This window comes from Pseudophryne corroboree, chromosome 1, assembly GCF_028390025.1.
Source record: "Pseudophryne corroboree isolate aPseCor3 chromosome 1, aPseCor3.hap2, whole genome shotgun sequence".
NCBI lineage: Eukaryota > Metazoa > Chordata > Amphibia > Anura > Myobatrachidae > Pseudophryne > Pseudophryne corroboree.
Window position 1 is genome coordinate 1,008,569,165 of NC_086444.1, and position 22,833 is coordinate 1,008,591,997.

Sequence of the window (22,833 nt, forward strand, 5' to 3'; positions counted from 1 at the left end):
TTCATTTCTTAAAGTAACTAAAATATCACCAGGAGAATTAGGCTAAGTAAGGAATGATAGAAATGATCAGCAAAGTCTGACTGTGACTACAGTTCATACCACCAATTCATAAAGGCTATAAGGGAGATGTATCCAACCCTGCAAATAGGACAAGCCAATCAGATTTCAGCCATCATTTTTCTAGCACATTCTATTGAATGACAGCTAGAATCTGATTGTCATCTTCAGAAGGCTTAGTATTACCCATAGTATCCATCAAAAACAGGTATCTGCCTTATTTGTATTTAAAACCTTTTTAAATTACTTAACTTCCTCACTTCCTATATGTACGTCACTGTCCCCAATTTCCCCCCAGAAATCTAACAGGTGGCAGCTGTGCTCATTCTCACTTATTCATGTCAGTATGTGCCCTTCATGAGTGCCATTTACTATACCAACTGTCCGTCTGCACATACTGTGTGCCTGGAAATGGGATACTCTACATGCCTGTGCACTCATTATGCAGATGGAGAGTACTGTTCAGCAACAAGAAATTATTTTATTTCATGTTTAACTAGAATTTTAGAATTTGAAACACCCTGATAGCAAATGTTTCTGCTATTAGGTCTGCTTTCATTCCATCTGCCTCCTAAATGCAGCATTCACTAAAAAAAAACTGATGGACCTCTTGATCCCCTTTTAACTGTAATAAATTAGTCTCCTTAGGCAATCCCATCACATAATGGAAGTAACAGTCCAAACATAACACTGAGCCCACATTGCTCCTGACCTTTCATTTGTCCATTGTTCTAGGTCATTGCAATACCTTTATAACATTGTATTTATTTACTGGAACAGACCCATCTTCTCTGATAAGAATGATATAACACTGCCGAGTGACTGTGCTTCATACACCATGTATGTTCTATGACACATGTCCTACAATGTATAGTACTGTGTGTGTGCCTGTAGTTATACAAGCTGTGTGATTGTATCAGTGACAGTATCACTCACCTGACTGTACCCCACACAGTCCAGACTGACTATCTGTGTAGTCAGCCAGATACATGCACTAAACAAGCATGTCAATCATAATATTAAGCTGCCTCAATAGTGACAAGATATTTGGTGGTTTCCTATTTGATAAATAAAAAATATAGTATTTTAATTACCTACCGGTAAATCCTTTTCTTGTAGTCTGTAGAGGATGATGGGGTCCACATTAGTACCATGGGGTATAGGTGGGTCCCTTGGGAACCATGGGCACTTTAAGAGTTTAATAGTGTGGGCTGGCTCCTCCCTCTATGCCCACCCTACCAGACTCAGTCTAGAAACTGTGCCCAAGGAGACTGACATACTTCGAGAGAAGGAAATACACAGATAGTGGTGAGATTCACACCAGCTCACACACAACAGAAATTCAAGCCAACCAGCTTGAAACAAGTCAGCAACGGCTGAACAACAGTACTTAACCAAGTAACAAGGCAGTACTGAACCAAGTAACAGCTGCAGGAAAACGAAGCGCTGGGCGGGCGCCCAGCATCCTCTACGGACTACGAGAAAAAGGATTTACCGGTAGGTAATTAAAATCCTATTTTCTCTTACGTCCTAGAGGATGCTGGGGTCCACATTAGTACCATGGGGATGTACCAAAGCTCCCAGTACGGGAGGGAGAGCGCGGAGGCTCCTGCAGAACCGATTGACCAAACTTTAGGTCCTCAGAGGCCAAAGTATCGAACTTGTAGAACTTAGCAAACGTGTTCGACCCTGACCAAGTTGCTGCTCGGCAAAGCTGTAAAGCCGAGATACTCCAGGCAGCCGCCCAGGAAGAACCCACTTTACGAGTAGAGTGGGCTTAAACGGATTTCGGACACGGCAATCGTGCCGTAGAATAAGCATGCTGGATAGTAAACCTGATCCAGCGAGAAATCGTCTGCTTAGAAGCAGGCCACCCAACCTTGTTGGGAGCATAAAGGACAAACAAAGCATCCGACTTTCGGTGAAGAGAAGTTCTCTTCACATAAATCTTCAAAGCCCTCACAACATCCAAGGACTTTGAAGTAATTGAGGGGTCAGTATCCACAATAGGTTGGTTGATATGAAAAGCCGACACAACCTTCGGAAGAAATTGCGGACGCGTCCTGAGCTCAGCTCTATCTTCATGAAAAATCAAGTAGGGACTCCAGTAGGACAATGGAGGTCATTCCGACCCGATCGCTCGCTGCAGTATATCGCAGCGCAGCGATTGGGTCGGAACTGCGCCAGCTCCGCAGTGAGCCGGCGCATGCCAGCCGTCGTTGCCTAGCTATCGCCTCAGAGGCGGTCGCTGGGCGGGAGGGGGCTAGACGGCGGGGAGGGCGGCCCGTGGCGACTGCGTGACATCACACACAGCCGCTGCGGCCCGGGGCAGCGAAGAGGTTCTCCCGGCCAGCTGCAGGAGCTGTGGCACTGACATGCGGGGCGGACTAGCCCTGTGCTGGGCGTCCCCCCGCATGTCTAAGTGCCTGATCGTAGCTGTGCCAAATTTAGCACAGCTATGATCAACTCGGAATGATCCCCAATGCCCCCAATTCCGACACACGTCTAGCAGATGCCAATGCCAACAGTGTGACAGTCTTCCAAGTAAGAAACTTGACCTCAACCTCCTGCAAAGGCTCGAACCAATCCGGTTGCAGGAACTGCGGTACCACGTTAAGGTCCCAAGGTGCCGTAGGAGGCATAAAGGGAGGTTGGATGTGCAGAACCCCTTTCAAGAAAGTCTGAACCTCAGGGAGGGCAGCCAATTCCGGACTTTTATGGAGATCAGGTGCAGGCCCACATCCACCCCTGCTTGAAGGAGGAGGAGAAACCGTCCAAGTTGAAACCTCACCATAGGAAACTTCTTGTATTGGCACCAAGACACGTACTTTTTCCAAATCCGATGGTAATGTTTTGACATTACTCCTTTCCTAGCCTGTATCAGGGTAGGAATAACTTTGCCGGAATGGCCTTCCGAGCTAAGATCTGGCATTCAGCCTCCATGCCATCAAACGTAGTCGTGGTAAGTCTTGATAAGCGAGTGGCCCCTGTTGCAGAAGGTCCTTTCAAAGAGGAAGAGGCCTCGGATCTTCCAGCAGTAACTCCAGAAGATCCGCGTACCAAACCCTTCTTGGCCAGTCCGGAGCAATGAGGATCGCCTGAACTCTTGTTCTCTTGATTATTTTGAGAATCCTTGGGATAAGTGGAAATGGAGGGAACACATACACTGACCTGAACACCCAAGGAGTTACCACGGCATCCACCACCACTGCCTGTGGATCCCTCGACCTTGAACAGTACCTCTGAAGCTTCTTGTTGAGGCGTGAGGCCATCATGTCTATTTGAAGTACGCCCCAAAGACTTGTCACCTCTGCGAACACCTCTGGGTGGAGGCTCCATTCTCCCAGATGGAGATCGTGTGTGCTGAGGAAGTCCGCTTCCCAGTTGTCCACTCCCGGAATGAAGATTGCTGACGGCGCCACCGCGTGCTTCTCTGCCTAGAGGACGATTCTTGTTACCTCTGATATTGCAGCTCTGCTCTTCATTCTGCCTTGTCGGTTTATGTAGACCACTGTCGTTACATTGTCCGACTGAACTAGAATGGCCTGATCTTTTAGAAGATGTGCCGCTTGTTGAAGACCGTTGTACACGGCCCTTAGTTCCAGAATGTTTATTGGAAGGATGGATTCCAGACTTGACCACTTTCCTTGGAAGTTTTCCCCCTGGGTGACTGCTCCCCAACCTCTGAGACTTGTATCCGTGGTTAGGAGGATCCAATTCTGAATCCCGAACCTGTGGTCCTCTAGTAGGTGAGAAGTTTGCAGCCACCAGAGGAGCGATATTCTGCCTATCGGTGACAAACGTATCCTCTGGTGCATGTGAAGATGAGATCCCGACCATTTCTCCAGGAGATCCAGCTGGAAAGACCGTGCATGAAATATTCCGTACTGTAGAGCCTCGTAGGAGGCAACCATCTTCCCCAGAAGGCGAATGCACTGATGAACCGATACCCGGGCTGGCTTCAGGACATCCCGGACCATTGTTTGTATCACCAACGCTTTCTCCTCCGGCAGAAACACCCTCTGTACTTCCGTGTCGAGGATCATCCCCAGGAAGGACAGTCTCCTTGTAGGCTCCAGATGCGACTTTGGAAGATTCAGGATCCATCCATGATCCTGTAGTAGTTGAGTTGAGAGAGCAATGCTCTGCAACAGCTTCTCCCTGGAAGACGCTTTTATCAGCAGATCGTCCAGGTAAGGTATTATATTCACACCCTGCTTGCGAAGGAGTAGCATAATTTCCGCCATTACCTTGGCGAACACTCTTGGTGCCATGGAGAAGCCAAACGGCAGCGCCTGGAACTGATAGTGGCAGTCGGCCAGATCGGAATATGAAGGTACGCATTCTTGATATCCAGGGATACCAAGAATTCCCCCTCCTCTAGACCTGAGATCACCGCTCTGAGACTCCATCTTGTTCAATGACTTTAGGTTTAATATCGGTCTTACCGAACCGTCTGGTTTCGGTACCACAAACAGGTTTGAATAATAACCTTTGTGTTGTAGGTGAGGTGGAACTGGAACAATTACATTTGACCTTAGTAATTTTTGAATGGCTTCCTGTAGGATAGCACTTTCTGTCAGCGAAGCTGGCAAGCCAGATTTGAAGAATGTACCCTTGGGTAACAATATCCTGTACCCAGGGATCCAGGCATGAGGACGCCCAGACATCACTGAAAGTTCTTAGTCTTGCTCCCACCTGTCCGATTTCTACCGATTGTCCACCGTCATGCCGAGGATTTTGAGGAAGCAGAAACAGGTTTCTTTTCCTGGGACCACCTCTGAAGAAAGTGGATAGGGATTTGGACTTTTTAACTTTAGCAGTCCGAAAGGACTGCATTACAGACATAAATATGATTTCCTAATCGGTGTAGCAGACGGAAGAAAAGTTGACTTACCCGCAGCTGCCGTGGAGATCCACGCATCTAACGCTTGCCCAAACAGAGTCTGACCTGTGAAGGGTAGGTTCTCCACACTTTTCTTGGATTCCGCATCCGCAGACCATTGGCGCAGCCAGAGTCCTCTGCGTGCCGAGACAGCCATGGAAGAAGCTCTCGCATTCAGATGTCCCAGGTCTTTCATGGCTTCCACCATGAAACCAGCAGAATCCTGTATGTGACGTAAAAACAAGTCAATGTCACTTCTATCCATAGATTCAAACTCCTCTAGTAAAGTGCCTGACCACTTTACTATGGCCTTAGAAATCCCTGCACAAGCAATAGTGGGTCTTAAAGCTACGCCATTTGCTGTGTATAAAGATTTGAGAGTAGTCTCAATCTTGCGGTCAGCCGGCTCTTTAAAGCGGTGGACCCAGGGACAGGCAAAACCACTTTCTTAGACAAACTAGAAACAGAAGTGTCTATCGGCGGGTTTTCCCACTTTTTCCTATCCTCCTCGGTGAAAGGAAAAGCAATGAGAACCCTTTTAGGGATCTGGAATTTTTTCTCTGGGTTTTCCCAGGATTTTTCAAATAATGCATTTAATTCCTTAGATGCAGGGTATGTAAGGGAGGATATCTTATACCCCTTTCACACCAGAAATGCAGGGACAAAACCCGGGAATACTGCCACGGGCTCATGCAGGGACATTCCCGGGTTGGCACCTTTCACACCAGCATTTGGAGCCGAGACATCCTGGGTCTGTACCTTTCATACAGAACCCGGGATGGCCGTTAATTTTAGGAAGAATGCCATTAGAAATGCCCTTTTTAAGGGGCATAAAGATGAGTGGCAAACAGTGAAAACATTTGTACCCAGCATAAAGAAATGTTACGGGATTCCTAATATAAATAATTGTACATAAACAAAAGTTTAGCCAAGTTTTTGACTTTGTTTTAATGGTGCAAAAGTAACCTGTTAAATGCACAGGCATATATAGGTTTCAACTTGGCATAAAATGCCAACAGGTGCGGAGCACAATGCAAACTTAAAATAATAAAATGAACTTTCCAACACAGCCCCCCCCTCCCCCACACACACACCCAAACATGAAAATTGTGGCCTATAACAGCACAAAAGTATATACGAAAAAGACAAAATAAGAATTTACTTACCGATAATTCTATTTCTCATAGTCCGTAGTGGATGCTGGGACTTCCGTAAGGACCATGGGGAATAGCAGCTCCGCAGGAGACTGGGCACAAAAAGTAAAAGCTTTAGACTAGCTGGTGTGCACTGGCTCCTCCCCCTATGACCCTCCTCCAAGCCTCAGTTAGGATACTGTGCCCGGACGAGCGTACATAATAAGGAAGGATTTTGAATCCCGGGTAAGACTCATACCAGCCACACCAATCACACTGTACAACCTGTGATCTGAACCCAGTTAACAGTATGATAAACGTAGAAGCCTCTGAAAAGATGGCTCACAACAATAAACAACCCGATTTTTTTGTAACAATAACTATATACAAGTATTGAAGACAATCCGCACTTGGGATGGGCGCCCAGCATCCACTACGGACTATGAGAAATAGAATTATCGGTAAGTAAATTCTTATTTTCTCTGACGTCCTAGTGGATGCTGGGACTTCCGTAAGGACCATGGGGATTATACCAAAGCTCCCAAACGGGCGGGAGAGTGCGGATGACTCTGCAGCACCGAATGAGAGAACTCCAGGTCCTCCTCAGCCAGGGTATCGAATTTGTAAAATTTTGCAAACGTGTTTGCCCCTGACCAAGTAGCTGCTCGGCAAAGTTGTAAAGCCGAGACCCCTCGGGCAGCCGCCCAAGATGAGCCCACTTTTCTTGTGGAATGGGCTTTAACAGATTTTGGCTGTGGCAGTCCTGCCACAGAATGTGCAAGCTGAATTGTACTACAAATCCAACGAGCAATCGTCTGCTTAGAAGCAGGAGCACCCAGCTTGTTGGGTGCATACAGGATAAACAGCGAGTCAGATTTTCTGACTCCAGCCGTCCTGGAAACATATATTTTCAGGGCCCTGACTACGTCCAACAACTTGGAGTCCTCCAAGTCCCTAGTAGCCGCAGGCACCACAATAGGTTGGTTCATGTGAAACGCTGAAACCACCTTAGGGAGAAATTGAGGACGAGTCCTCAATTCTGCCCTGTCTGAATGAAAAATTAGGTAAGGGCTTTTATATGACAAAGCCGCCATTTCTGAGACACGCCTGGCTGACGCCAGAGCTAACAGCATGACCACCTTCCATGTGAGATATTTTAATTCCACAGTGGTGAGTGGTTCAAACCAATGTGATTTTAGGAACCCTAAAACTACATTGAGATCCCAAGGTGCCACTGGTGGCACAAAAGGAGGTTGTATATGCAGTACCCCCTTGACAAACGTCTGAACTTCAGGCAATGAAGCCAGTTCTTTCTGGAAGAAGATCGACAGGGCCGAAATTTGAACCTTAATGGATCCTAATTTTAGGCCCATAGACAGTCCTGCTTGCAGGAAATGCAGGAAACGACCCAGTTGAAATTCCTCTGTGGGGGCCTTCTTAGCCTCACACCAGGAAACATATTTTCGCCAAATGCGGTGATAATGTTTCGCAGTTACATCCTTCCTGGCTTTGATCAGGGTAGGGATGACTTCATCTGGAATGCCTTTTTCCATCAGGATCCGGCGTTCAACCGCCATGCCGTCAAACGCAGCCGCGGTAAGTCTTGGAACAGACAAGGTCCCTGCTGGAGCAGGTCCTTTCTTAGAGGTAGAGGCCACGGGTCCTCCGTGAGCATCTCTTGCAGTTCCGGGTACCAAGTTCTTCTTGGCCAATCCGGAGCCACGAGTATAGTCTTCACTCCTCTCCTTCTTATGATTCTCAGTACTTTTGGAATGAGAGGCAGAGGAGGGAACACATACACCGACTGGTACACCCACGGTGTTACCAGAGCGTCCACCGCTATTGCCTGAGGGTCCCTTGACCTGGCGCAATATCTGTCCAGTTTTTTGTTGAGACGGGACGCCATCATGTCCACCTTTGGTTTTTCCCAACGGTTTACAATCACTTGAAAGACTTCTGGGTGAGGTCCCCACTCCCCCGGGTGGAGGTCGTGTCTGCTGAGGAAGTCTGCTTCCCAGTTGTCCACTCCCGGAATGAACACTGCTGACAGTGCCACCACATGATTTTCCGCCCAGCGAAGAATCCTTGCAGCTTCTGCCATTGCCCTCCTGCTTCTTGTGCCGCCCTGTCTGTTGACGTGGGCGACTGCCGTGATGTTGTCCGATTGGATCAATACCGACTGACCCTGAAGCAGAGGCCTTGCTTGACTTAGGGCATTGTAAATGGCCCTTAGTTCCAGGATATTTATGTGAAGAGACGTTTCCATGCTTGGCCACAAGCCCTGGAAATTTCTTCCCCGTGTGACTGCTCCCCAGCCTCTCAGGCTGGCATCGGTGGTCACCAGCATCCAATCCTGAATGCCGAATCTGCGGCCCTCTAGAAGATGAGCACTCTGTAACCACCACAGGAGAGACACCCTTGTCCTTGGAGATAGGGTTATCCGCTGATGCATCTGAAGATGCGATCCGGACCATTTGTCCAGCAGATCCCACTGAAAAGTTCTTGCATGGAATCTTCCGAATGGAATCGCTTCGTAAGAAGCCACCATTTTTCCCAGGACTCTCGTGCATTGATGCACTGACACTTGGCCTGGTTTTAGGAGTTTCCTGACTAGCTCGGATAACTCCCTGGCCTTCTCCTCTGGGAGAAACACCTTTTTCTGGACTGTGTCCAGAATCATCCCCAGGAACAGTAGACGTGTTGTTGGAATCAGCTGTGATTTTGGGATATTTAGGATCCACCCGTGCTGACGTAGCACTACCTGAGATAGTGCTTCTCCGACCTCTAACTGTTCCCTGGACCTTGCCCTTATCAGGAGATCGTCCAAGTAAGGGATAATTAAGACGCCTTTTCTTCGAAGAAGAATCATCATTTCGGCCATTACCTTGGTAAAGACCCGTGGTGCCGTGGACAATCCAAACGGCAGCGTCTGAAACTGATAATGACAGTTTTGTACCACAAACCTGAGGTACCCTTGGTGAGAAGGGTAGATTGGGACATGGAGATAAGCATCTTTGATGTCCAGAGACACCATATAGTCCCCTTCTTCCAGGTTCGCTATCACTGCTCTGAGTGACTCCATCTTGAATTTGAACCTTTTTATGTAAGTGTTCAAGGATTTTAGATTTAAAATTGGTCTCACCGAGCCGTCCGGCTTCGGTACCACAAACAGCGTGGAATAATACCCCTTTCCCTGTTGTAGGAGGGGTACCTTGATTATCACCTGCTGGGAATACAGCTTGTGAATAGCTTCCACTACCACCTCCCTGTCGGAGGGAGACGTTGGTAGAGCAGACTTCAGGAACCGGCGAGGGGGAGACGTCTCGAATTCCAATTTGTACCCCTGTGATACTACCTGCAGGATCCAGGGGTCCACTTGCGAGTGAGCCCACTGCGCGCTGAAATTCTTGAGACGGCCCCCCACCGTGCCTGAGTCCGCTTGTAAGGCCCCAGCGTCATGCTGAAGACTTGGCAGAAGCGGGGGAGGGCTTCTGCTCCTGGGAAGAGGCTGCCTGGTGCAGTCTTTTTCCCCTTCCTCTGCCCCGGGGCAGAAATGAGTGGCCTTTTGCCCGCTTGCCCTTATGGGAACGAAAGGACTGAGTTTGAAAAGACGGTGTCTTTTTCTGCTGAGAGGTGACCTGGGGTAAAAAGGTGGATTTTCCAGCCGTTGCTGTGGCCACCAGGTCCGATAGACCGACCCCAAATAACTCCTCCCCTTTATACGGCAATACTTCCATATGTCGTTTGGAATCCGCATCACCTGACAACTGTCGCGTCCATAACGCTCTTCTGGCAGAAATGGACATCGCACTCACTCTAGATGCCAGGGTGCAAATATCCCTCTGTGCATCTCGCATATATAGTAATGCATCCTTTAAATGCTCTATAGTTAATAATATACTGTCCCTATCCAGGGTATCAATATTTTCAGTCAGGGAATCCGACCAAGCCACTCCAGCACTGCACATCCAGGCTGAGGCGATTGCTGGTCGCAGTATAACACCAGTATGTGTGTATATACCTTTTAGGATATTTTCCAGCCTTCTATCAGCTGGTTCCTTAAGGGCGGCCGTATCGGGAGACGGTAACGCCACTTGTTTTGATAAGCGTGTGAGCGCCTTATCTACCCTAGGGGGTGTTTCCCAACGCGCCCTAACCTCTGGCGGGAAAGGGTATAGTGCCAATAATTTATTAGAAATCAGCAGTTTTTTATCGGGGGAAAACCACGCTTTATCACACACCTCATTTAATTCATCTGATTCAGGAAAAACTACTGGTAGTTTTTTCACACCCCACATAATACCCTTTTTTGTGGTACTTGTAGTGTCAGAAATATTCAATGCCTCCTTCATTGCCGTGATCATGTAACGTGTGGCCCTACTGGACATTACGTTTGTCTCCTCACCGTCGACACTGGATTCAGTATCCGTGTCTGGGTCTGTGTCGACCATCTGAGGTAACGGGCGTTTTAGCGCCCCCGACGGTGTCTGAGACGCCTGAACAGGCACTAATTGATTTGCCGGCTGTCTCATGTCGTCAACAGTTTTTTGCAAAGTGCTGACACTGTCACGTAATTCTTTAAATACGACCATCCAGTCAGGTGTCGACTCCCTAGGGGGTGACATCACTAACACAGGCAATTGCTCTGCTTCCACATCATTTTCCTCCTCATACATGTCGACACAATCGTACCGACACCCAGCACACACACAGGGAATGCTCTGAAAGAGGACAGGACCCCACGAGCCCTTTGGGGAGACAGAGGGAGAGTTTGCCAGCACACACCAGAGCGCTATATATATACAGGGATAACCTTATGTAAGTGTTACTCCCTTTATAGCTGCTGTTTTATATTAGCTGCCAATAGTGCCCCCCCTCTCTTGTTTTACCCTGATTCTGTAGCAGGACTGCAGGGGAGAGTCTGGGAGCCTTCCTTCCAGCGGAACTGTGAGGGAAAATGGCGCTTGTGTGCTGAGGAGATAGGCTCCGCCCCCTTCACGGCGGCCTTTTCTCCCGCTTTTTTTAGGAAAACTGGCAGGGGTGAAATGCATCCATATAGCCCAGGAGCTATATGTGATGTATTTCTTTAGCCATATAAGGTTTAAACATGTTTTATTGCGTCTCAGGGCGCTCCCCCCCAGCGCCCTGCACCCTCAGTGACCGGAGTGTGAAGTGTGCTGAGAGCAATGGCGCACAGCTGCAGTGCTGTGCGCTACCTTATCTGAAGACAGGAACGTCTTCTGCCGCCGATTTCTCCGGACCTCTTCGCTCTTCTGGCTCTGTAAGGGGGCCGGCGGCGCGGCTCCGGGACCCATCCGGGCTGAACCTGTGATCGTCCCTCTGGAGCTAATGTCCAGTAGCCAAGAAGCCCAATCCACTCTGCACGCAGGTGAGTTCGCTTCTTCTCCCCTTAGTCCCACGATGCAGTGAGCCTGTTGCCAGCAGGACTCACTGAAAATAAAAAAACCTATTTAAACTTTTACTTCTAAGCAGCTCAGGAGAGCCACCTAGCATGCACCCTTCTCGTTCGGGCACAAAAATCTAACTGAGGCTTGGAGGAGGGTCATAGGGGGAGGAGCCAGTGCACACCAGCTAGTCTAAAGCTTTTACTTTTTGTGCCCAGTCTCCTGCGGAGCCGCTATTCCCCATGGTCCTTACGGAAGTCTCAGCATCCACTAGGACGTCAGAGAAATATACATTCCAAAGACTGACTATGGCAGTTGCCTGTAGATTTTGTATTCTGGAGATGAAATATTAGGGGTCGGGTTAGGGGTGGGGTTGGGGTTATGGTTAGGAAGGTCATAATAGTGACCTCGAGAATATAATGGATAACTGTGCTCTGGGACAGGGGGGGCCTGGTTGGGGTGGTTATGTGGGTACATATTGTGGCCCTGATTGTGTGGCAAGAAGCGTTCCATGAACTGAAACTGCCGCTCTTGATATTGGTTCAAGATGCGTTCTTGGTGTCCCATTATCTGTGTAATGAAGGATTGCTGCAGCTCTCTTTCTGCCTCTATAAAACGGAGTTGGCGGGCATCCTCCTGGTGCTGCATGTTGTTATCCATGTCGCGCAGTTCTGCAACCAGTACAGAGGTCATTGCCCGTGCAGCAAGCTCCACTTTGGTGGCTCTGCGTCTCCTCTTGGGAACTGTATATACTGCAAGGGGAATAAAAGGGCTTATAAGAACAAGCAGTGTTGTTTTTTTACGCGTTTGGGGCCTCCTACCACCTTCACTAGATACACTGTAAACTCTACAGAATAAACTTAATTGTTGGCAGTTACGGTGTCATAAGCAAGCACATATACTTACTATTGGTGCGCATCAAAGGGGGATTTGGCTGGAGTGTCGCATCCACATTTGTTTCCTGCCCAATCGTAGCTTCCGCACTGATGTCGGGTATATTGTCATCAGTCTGGTTGACAGATGAGTCCAGATCGGGGTGGCCAGGGTCATCTGGGAATAGTATGGGCGATGATAATGGTGGCCCACATTGGGTACTTTCCATGCTAGTCTCACTCTCATCATCCACCGCAAAGGGTGAGGGAGTAGCTGTGCTGGAGGATGACAGGCTGATGGGGTCAGTGAGCGCTGTGCTGCCAAAAATAGATGCACATTGATCATAAAACATCCAGTTGCGCCTTGCAACACCACTTTTGTTCCTGTTGTGGTCATGGATGCGATTAAACTGCTTTTTCAGTGATTTCAGTTTATTTACCACTTGTTGTTGGGTACGGATTATGCTGGAGACCAGCATCTTCGCTATGTTGTGGTATATCTGGGCATCCTTCACAGTGCCTGTGACTTGGCGCCGGAACTCCTCCTCCCCTCTGATACTTAAAAGCTCCCTCCCCTCAGCATTTGTCCAAGACATTGCAGGGCAACAGTGGTATAAATGTGCAGCAGGGGTGTGATGTGCCACAGAGCTGACAGTACCTGCCTCCACGCTGCTGTGCATCCTCTGCGCGCCACAGAGAACAAAAACAAGACCAGGAAGTGCCCTGAAGAGCCAATCAGCATCAGTATAGGCAACCCGGGAAGGTGGGACATGTCCCTGCACTATTCACACTGTCCAGGGATCATCCCAGGACCAACCCTGGTCGATTGCAGGGTTGAAATGCGGGGACAGAAAACCCGGGTTTTTGTCCCTGTACCCTTTCACACCAAGAAATTTCCCGGGTTGATGCGCGTTCATGAGTTTTAACCCGGGAAATTTATGGCGGTGTGAAAGGGGTATTAGTGTCAGTAAAGTAAGCCTACACTACCTGCTCAGATACCAGTAGCGGATCTTGCCACGGGCAAGCAGGACTTTTCCCGTGGCGCCGCCTTCCGGAGGGCGCCGGCACCATCTGGAGGGCGCCGCACCAGGGCAAGATCCGCTGCTGCTGTGCCCCCCACTGCCGCTGGCTGCTGTGAAGGGAAACTAGAGTTTCCCTTCGTGTAGAGGTCCTTTACTGTGCGGTGCGCGATGATTTCATCGCGCACCGCACAATAAAGGACCTCTACACGAAGGGCTTCAAAGTGGCCAGCGGCAGCGTGGGGCACATTTCAGAGCGCTACAGTAGTCTGTACAGGTGGCGTAAATGACCACGCCCCCTGTACGAAGCCATGCCCCCCATTGCCGCCCGGGGCGCGCAAAGCCCCAGAACCGGCCCTGTTAGGTACCTTATCAGTAATATGTAAAATGTCCCTAATAGCCTCAATCATGAGTTGCACCCCCTTAGCAAGGGATGCCTCACCACCCGGATATCCCCCTCACCGTCTCCTGTATCCGGGTCGACTTGCATTATTTGGGCAAGAGCACGTTTCTTAGGATATATATCAGGGGTTTTGGAAGAGGAAGCGGGAGCAGAATACGACAAAACCTCTACAGATCTTTTCAAAACCTGTGTTTCAGTCTCATTATGAGTCATCCTAGATGAAATCTGGGATATCATTCCCTTAAGAGAAGCCACCCATGGGGACTCGGATTCAGAAGGCTGAGACAGCACATTGCATTCCTGAGTACATGGAATAGACTCCTCTGGAGAGGACACACACTCTGCAGCACAAGATACAGAGTCCCTAGACATGGCAATGTGAGATATATAACACACACACACACACACACGAAAATGTCAGTTTCCCCCAAGTACCGTCAGAGAGAGACAGAGTATAAGGAGCCAGCACACACAGCGCGCCAGTAGGCAGTTATATGATAAATGCCTGGCGCTGACTGAGTATCCTTAATAGGTTAAACAGTTAATAACACTCTCTCCCCCCCATTCTTTAACCCCCTGGTGCCGCACAGGATAGCTGGAGTTATGTGGAGGGTCAGCGCTCCCTGTCAGCGTCTCTGTATGTGATCTGCAGGGAGAAAAGGGCGCTGGTGAGTGCTGGATCCGCTCTGAGGAGCCCCGCCCCCTGTAATGGCGCGTCTTCCCGCACTTATTAGTTTATACTGGCCCGAGGTTTGCTGCAGCTAACAGTGGGATTAGCCCGTTAGCTAGTTTTGATCAGTGTTAGGGTGTTGCGCTGGCCCAGGGCGCTCCTCACACAATGGTACCTGTCAGTGCTGCGCTCCGACCCTTATGCCGCAATTACCGCCGGTGACCGGCGTCATACTCACCACTCCATCTTCTGGCTCTGTTAGGGGGTGGCGGCAGTGCTGCGGGAGTGAGTGGTGGCCTCAGGGGCTTGCGATCATCACCCTCAGGAGCTCGGTGTCCTGTCAGCGAAGGGTTGGATCCTATCCCCCTCCCCCTAAGTCTCACGAAGCAGGGAGGCTGTTGCCAGCAGTCTCCCTGTGCCTAACTCTTTCAAAAAATAATAAAACTAAAAGAACTCCTAGGAGCTCCCCTAGCTGTGACCGGCTCCACCAGGCACATTTTCTAAACTGAGTCTGGTAGGAGTGGCATAGAGGGAGGAGCCAGCCCACACTATTAAACTCTTAAAGTGCCCATGGCTCCCGTCTATACCCCATGGTACTAATGTGGACCCCAGCATCCTCTAGGACGTAAGAGAAATCAGTTTTACCCCTGTAAAAATATGCAATGAATGTCCTTTGATGTATATAAGCCTGTGGATAGATGATCACCTCCTATTTTTGTCCCTAGAACTTACACCGATTCACCTACATTCCGTCTGGAAAATGCCTGGATCGTTCTGAGGTTCTTCACCAAGTGTTATTGTCAGACTGCGACTCCAACAGATCATCACAGAAGTGGGAAATGAACAACATTCTTGGTGTATAAAACGTAACAACAACACACAGAGATTTCCATGGCTGAAGACAGCCTCAAACCTGCTGCAATTAAAAACTCTGTACAGTCAACACCCTTCTCGACTTAATGAAGGATAATGAAGACCTACAAGTAGAACTGGGTCATCCTGCAGTTAATGTTTACAAGACTGCTTTCACCTTAAACTTTTTACATGTTTACAACATCTTGATTCAAGGTGTTTGTAAAAGTGCTTCTAGCTCTTGTTTGTAGGAACAAAGCTAAAGACGATATTTTTGGGATTATACTCAGGGGTTGGAAGGTAGTTTTTAATACACACTTGAAAATCATTTGATTAGTCAGATAATTATGTTTCTTGGTGATAAACTAGAGCTCCATTCGATTTCCAATTTATTTTATTCAAAGCACTGCCACGATGTATTTTAGCAATGGTGGCCTTTGTCCGTGCTGCTGTTTTGGATGGGAAAATATGAAATAGTGCCTCTTTAATTTTTTATTTTTTTCATATTCTAGATCTATATGATGTGTATAATAGGTGCAAGAACAATAGGATGTATTTGACCGGATGCACAGAGAGTATCAAATAAGGAGAATCCTTTTAACTGCTCATTGCACAGTAATGAGGCTACAATTATTAGTGAAGTTTGTGAGCTCCCACTGCTTCGTGGGTACAGATGCAAAGTTTTTTTCAGACTTGTTTAAACTTCATCCTCTAAACTTGCATCTTTTATTCCTTTATAAATGTAGCCTTGCTAAGTCCACCACCCACATTCCAAAAGTGTCTTCACAACGAGAAAGGTTTAGCACAATGCTTCGGTGAGAGACACGATATTGCATTTCCCAGTGTGGTGTTTTGCACTGGAAGAGTTGAAGCTCTGCGTGTCAGCGAGTCTCTAGTTACACAGTATACATAGTAAATACATTGGACTGAGTAACACTTACAGGATCCGTTCTGTGTACACTAAAGTCTGAGGTTACCCATGTCCTCTTGATGTATGTATAAGGGTTACAAATAATCAACCAGACCCCTACATAGTACTGATAGGTGTTGTATCACATTTATGAGATCATGTGACTTGGAGAGGTTTCGTGAGCACCCATCGCATACACACAGGATCGTCCGACACGTTGTAGGTTGAATGAATATTCAGGAGAATGCAGCCTATGAATTGTGTTTCTTGAAGGAAATGAATCATAAAGTGTCTGAGGGATGACTGAATTTCCATGAATACAAATAGCAGCCTCCACTGTTGTTAGACAAGCACTCAGGAGTTGATGTATGAAGCAGTGAAAAGAGTAGAGAAGTTGACATAGCAAACCGGTAGCATTTATTCAGTACATTCTATAAAATTAGAGGTAGAAACTGATTTGTTGCTATGAGCAATTTCCACTGGCCACTTCTATTTTCACTGCTTCATACATCAGCCCATAAGTACTGATAGCACATGATAAGGTGACTCAAGGTGTGCTTTAAGATTTATTTATTTAGAATATCTAGGTTTAAATGGCATAAATAGTTCTGATAAGCAATTGTGTGATTGAAGTTGTAGTAAATGACCACATGGGTACCAGTGATATGCTGAATGGGCAATACAGACCGTTAACCACCATTACAACACACTGAAAACAAGACAGGTCTGCACAAGTGTATGTACAGTGCTGGCACGGAAGTGCAGAATGTAGCTTCCACAATAATTTACAGCCATATCAGTTTGATATTGCAATAAACATCCATCACTCCTGTGACTGACTTACCTACTGTATAGTGAATTTTATGAAAGATATTTGAAAATTTCATAATTCTACTATACAATAATATGCATAATGGTATTTGACATGTTTGTTTTTTTCTCCAATATATGGATAATTGCTTTAGTTTTTTCATACAATTGGTATTTTACTGTTTTAGTTACACAGCCAAAAAAATCTATGTGCCATCATACTAACCGTATACACATCTATGGTTCTGTATTGAATTCAGCGCACAGGTTGTTAAACTACACGTCAATGATCTGTGATTCAATAACCATAATCAATGACAACAGCCCAGATCAGTCTTTATATTGTACCAATCCAGTAAGTGGCACACTTAGCTTGGGAAACTACAGAATCAAATTAAGTGGTGCTCTTAATGTACTGAAATCCTAATGCTTCATCCAGTGTCAATGAGAATTATTTAATCCCTGACACTTAAAAATAAGATTTTACTTACCGATAAATCTATTTCTCGTAGTCCGTAGTGGATGCTGGGGACTCCGTCAGGACCATGGGGATTAGCGGCTCCGCAGGAGACAGGGCACAAAACTAAAGCTTTAGGATCAGGTGGTGTGTACTGGCTCCTCCCCCCATGACCCTCCTCCAAGCCTCAGTTAGGATACTGTGCCCGGACGAGCGTACACAATAAGGAAGGATATTGAATCCCGGGTAAGACTCATACCAGCCACACCAATCACACCGTATAACTTGTGATCTAAACCCAGTTAACAGTATGACAAACGTAGGAGCCTCTGAACAGACGGCTCACAACAATAACAACCCGATTTTTTTGTAACAATAATTATGTACAAGTATTGCAGACAATCCGCACTTGGGATGGGCGCCCAGCATCCACTACGGACTACGAGAAATAGATTTATCGGTAAGTAAAATCTTATTTTCTCTGACGTCCTAAGTGGATGCTGGGGACTCCGTCAGGACCATGGGGATTATACCAAAGCTCCCAAACGGGCGGGAGAGTGCGGATGACTCTGCAGCACCGAGTGAGAGAACTCCAGGTCCTCCTCAGCCAGGGTGTGCCCCTGACCAAGTAGCAGCTCGGCAAAGTTGTAAAGCCGAGACCCCTCGGGCAGTCGCCCAAGATGAGCCCACCTTCCTTGTGGAATGGGCATTTATATATTTTGGCTGTGGCAGTCCTGCCACAGAATGTGCAAGCTGAATTGTACTACACATTCAACTAGCAATCGTCTGCTTAGAAGCAAGAGCACCCAGTTTTTTGGGTGCATACAGGATAACAGCAAGTCAGTTTTCCTGACTCCAGCCGTCCTGGAAATCTATATTTTCAGGGCCCTGACAACATCTAGCAACTTGGAGTCCTCCAAGTCTCTAGTAGCCGCAGGTACCACAATAAGCTGGTTCAGATGAAACGCTGACACCACCTTAGGGAGAAACTGGGGACGAGTCCGCAGCTCTGCCCTGTCCGAATGGACAATCAGATATGGGCTTTTGTGAGACAAAGCCGCCAATTCTGACACTCGCCTGGCCGAGGCCAGGGCCAACATCATGGTCACTTTCCATGTGAGATATTTCAAATCCACAGATTTGAGCGGTTTAAACCAACGTGATTTGAGGAATCCCAGGACTACGTTGAGATCCCACAGTGCCACTGGAGGCACAAAAGGGGGTTGTATATGCAGTACTCCCTTGTCAAATTTCTGGACTTCAGGAACTGAAGCCAATTCTTTCTGGAAGAAAATCGACAGGGCCGAAATTTGAACCTTAATGGACCCCAATTTGAGGCCCATAGACACTCCTGTTTGCAGGAAATGCAGGAATCGACCGAGTTGAAATTTCTTCGTGGGGCCTTCCTGGCCTCACACCACGCAACATATTTTCGCCACATGTGGTGATAATGTTGTGCGGTCACCTCCTTCCTGGCTTTAACCAGGGTAGGAATGACCTCTTCCGGAATGCCTTTTTCCCTTAGGATCCGGCGTTCAACCGCCATGCCGTCAAACGCAGCCGCGGTAAGTCTTGGAACAGACATGGTACTTGCTGAAGCAAGTCCCTTCTTATCGGCAGAGGCCCTGAGTCCTCTGTGAGCATCTCTTGAAGTTCCGGGTACCAAGTCCTTCTTGGCCCATCCGGAGCCACGAGTATAGTTCTTACTCCTCTACGTCTTATAATTCTCAGTACCTTTGGTATGAGAAGCAGAGGAGGGAACACATACACCGACTGGTACACCCATGGTGTTACCAGAACGTCCACAGCTATTGCCTGAGGGTCTCTTGACCTGGCGCAATACCTGTCCAGTTTTTTGTTCAGGCGGGACGCCATCATGTCCACCTTTGGTCTTTCCCAACGGTGCACAATCATGTGGAAAAAACTTCTCGATGAAGTCCCCACTCTCCCGGGTGGAGGTCGTGCTGAGGAAGTCTGCTTCCCAGTTGTCCACTCCCGGAATGAAAACTGCTGACAGTGCTATCACATGATTTTCCGCCCAGCGAAGAATCCTTGCAGTTTCTGCCATTGTCCTCCTGCTTCTTGTGCCGCCCTGTCTGTTTACGTGGGCGACTGCCGTGATGTTGTCCCACTGGATCAATACCGGCTGACCTTGAAGCAGAGGTCTTGCTAAGCTTAGAGCATTGTAAATTGCTCTTAGCTCCAGTATATTTATGCGGAGAGAAGTCCCCAGACTTGATCACACTCCCTGGAAATGTTTTCCCTGTGTGACAGCTCCCCAGCCTTTCAAGCTGGAATCCGTGGTCACCAGGACCCAGTCCTGAATGCATAACTGTGGCCCTTTAGTAGATGAGCACTCTGCAGCCACCACAGAAGAGACACCCTTGTCCTTGGAGACAGGGTTATCCGCTGATGCATCTGAAGATGCGATCCGGACCATTTGTCCAGCAGATCCCACTGAAAAGTTCTTGCGTGAAATCTGCCAAATGGAATCGCTTCGTAAGAAGCCACCATTATTTCCCAGGACCCTTGTGCAATGATGCACTGACACTTTTCCTGGTTTTTGGAGGTTCCTGACTAGCTCGGATAACTCCCTGGCTTTCTCCTCCGGGAGAAACACCTTTTTCTGGACTGTGTCCAGAATCATCCCTAGGGACAGCAGACGTGTCGTCGGAGACAGCTGCGATTTTGGAATATTTAGAATCCACCCGTGCTGTCGTAGAACTACTTGAGATAGTGCTACTCAGACCTCCAACTGTTCTCTGGACCTTGCCCTTATCAGGAGATCGTCCAAGTAAGGGATAATTAAGACGCCTTTTCTTTGAAGAAGAATCATCATTTCGGCCATTACCTTGGTAAAGACCCGGGGTGCCGTGGACAATCCAAACGGCAGCGTCTGAAACCGATAGTGACAGTTTTGTACCACGAACTTGAGGTACCCTTTGTGAGAAGGGCAAATTTGGACATGGAGGTAAGCATCCTTGATGTCCAGGGACATATATAGTCCCCTTCTTCCTGGTTCGCTATCACTGCTCTGAGTGACTCCATTTAGAATAGGTCTCACCTAGCCGTCTGGCTTCAGTACCACAATATAGTGTGGAATAATACCCCTTTACTTGTTGTAGGAGGGGTACTTTGATTATCACCTGCTGGGAATACAGCTTGTGAATTGTTTCCAATACTGCCTCCCTGTCGGAGGTAGACGTTGGTAAAGCAAACTTCAGGAACCTGCGAGGGGGAGACGTCTCGAATTTCCAATCTGTACCCCTGGGATACTACTTGTAGGATCCAGGGGTCCACTTGCGAGTGAGCCCACTGCGTGCTGAAACTCTTGAGACGACCCCCCACCGCACCTGTTTGTACGGCCCCAGCGTCATGCTGAGGACTTGGCAGAAGCGGTGGAAGGCTTCTGTTCCTGGGAATGGGCTGCCTGCTGCAGTCTTCTTCCCTTACCTCTATCCCTGGGCAGATATTATGGGGACGAAAGGACTGAGGCTGAAAAGACTATGTCTTTTTCTGCTGAGATGTGACTTGGGGTAAAAAAGGTGGATTTTCTAGCTGTTGCCGTGGCCACCAGGTCCGATGGACCGACCCCAAATAACTCCTCCCCTTTATACGGCAATACTTCCATGTGCCGTTTGGAATCTGCATCACCTGACCACTGTCGTGTCCATAAACATCGTCTGGCAGATATGGACATCGCACTTATTCTTGATGCCAGAGTTTCGCATATATAGAAATGTATCTTTTAAATGCTCTATAGTCAATAAAATACTGTCCCTGTCAAGGGTATCAATATTTCCAGTCAGGGAATCCGACCAAGCCACCCCAGCGCTGCCCATCCAGGCTGAGGCGATCGCTGGTCGCAGTATAACACCAGTATGTGTGTATATACTTTTTAGGATATTTTCCAACCTCCTATCAGTTGGCTCCTTGAGGGCGTCCGTATCTGGAGACGGTAACGCCACTTGTTTTTATAAGCGTGTGAGCGCCTTATCCACCCTAAGGTGTGTTTCCCAACGCGCCATAACGTCTGGCGGGAAAGGGTATACCGCCAATAATTTTCTATCGGGGGAAACCCACGCATCATCACACACTTCATTTAATTTATCTGATTCAGGAAAAACCACATGTAGTTTTTTCACACTCCACATAATACCCGTTTTTGTGGTACTTGTAGTATCAGAAATATGTAACATCTCCTTCATTGCCCTTAACAAGTAACGTGTGGCCCTAAAGGAAAATACGTTTGTTTCTTCACCGTCGACACTGGAGTCAGTGTCCGTGTCTGTGTCGACCGACTGAGGTAAAAGGACGTTTTAACGCCCCTGACGGTGTTTTAGACGCCTGGACAGGTACTAATTGGTTTGCCGGCCGTCTCATGTCGTCAACCGACCTTGCAGCGTGTTGACATTATCACGTAATTCCTTAAATAAGCCATCCATTCCGGTGTCGACTCCCTAGAGAGTGACATCACCATTACCGGCAATTGCTCCGCCTCCTCACCAACATCGTCTTCATACATGTCGACACACAAGTACCGACACACAGCACACACACAGGGAATGCTCTGATAGAGGACAGGACCCCACTAGCCCTTTGGGGAGACAGAGGGAGAGTTTGCCAGCACACACCAAAAACGCTATATTATACAGGGACAACCTTTATATAAGTGTTTTTCCCTTATAGCATTTTAATATATATATACATATCGCCAAATAAGTGCCCCCCCTCTCTGTTTTAACCCTGTTTCTGTAGTGCAGTGCAGGGGAGAGCCTGGGAGCCTTCCTGTGAGGGAAAATGGCGGTGTGCTGAGAATAGGCCCCGCCCCCTTTTCGGCAGGCTTCTTCTCCCGTTTTTCTGAGACCTGGCAGGGGTTAAATACATCCATATAGCCTCCAGGGGCTATATGTGATGTATTTTTAGCCAGAATAAGGTATTATACATTGCTGCCCAGGGCGCCCCCAGCAACGCCCTGCACCCTTCGTGACCGTTGGTGTGAAGTGTGTGACAACAATGGCGCACAGCTGCAATGCTGTGCGCTACCTTCATGAAGACTGAAAAGCCTTCTGCCGCCGGTTTCTGGACCTTCAATCTTCAGCATCTGCAAGGGGGGTCGGCGGCGCGGCTCCGGGACGAACCCCAGGGTGAGACCTGTGTTCCGACTCCCTCTGGAGCTAATGGTGTCCAGTAGCCTAAGAAGCCAATCCATCCTGCACGCAGGTGAGTTGAACTTCTCTCCCCTAAGTCCCTCGATGCAGTGAGCCTGTTGCCAGCAGGACTCACTGTAAAATAAAAAACCTAACAAAACTTTTACTCTAAGCAGCTCTTTAGGAGAGCCACCTAGATTGCACCCTTCT

The 22,833-nt window shown here is 48.0% G+C and overlaps 1 protein-coding gene across 2 annotated transcripts in view; it reads left to right on the plus strand.

Annotated features, from left to right (window-relative positions):
• Positions 1 to 16,012, plus strand: part of GALNT7 (polypeptide N-acetylgalactosaminyltransferase 7) — a 364,753-nt gene extending 348,741 nt beyond the window's left edge. For both annotated transcript variants that reach the window (XM_063920638.1, XM_063920637.1), the window contains exon 12: positions 15,170 to 16,012. In XM_063920638.1, the coding sequence (XP_063776708.1) occupies positions 15,170 to 15,307 (138 nt within the window). In that variant the 3' untranslated portion in view covers positions 15,308 to 16,012. The remainder of the gene's footprint in view (positions 1 to 15,169) is intronic.
• Positions 16,013 to 22,833: the final 6,821 nt, after the last annotated feature.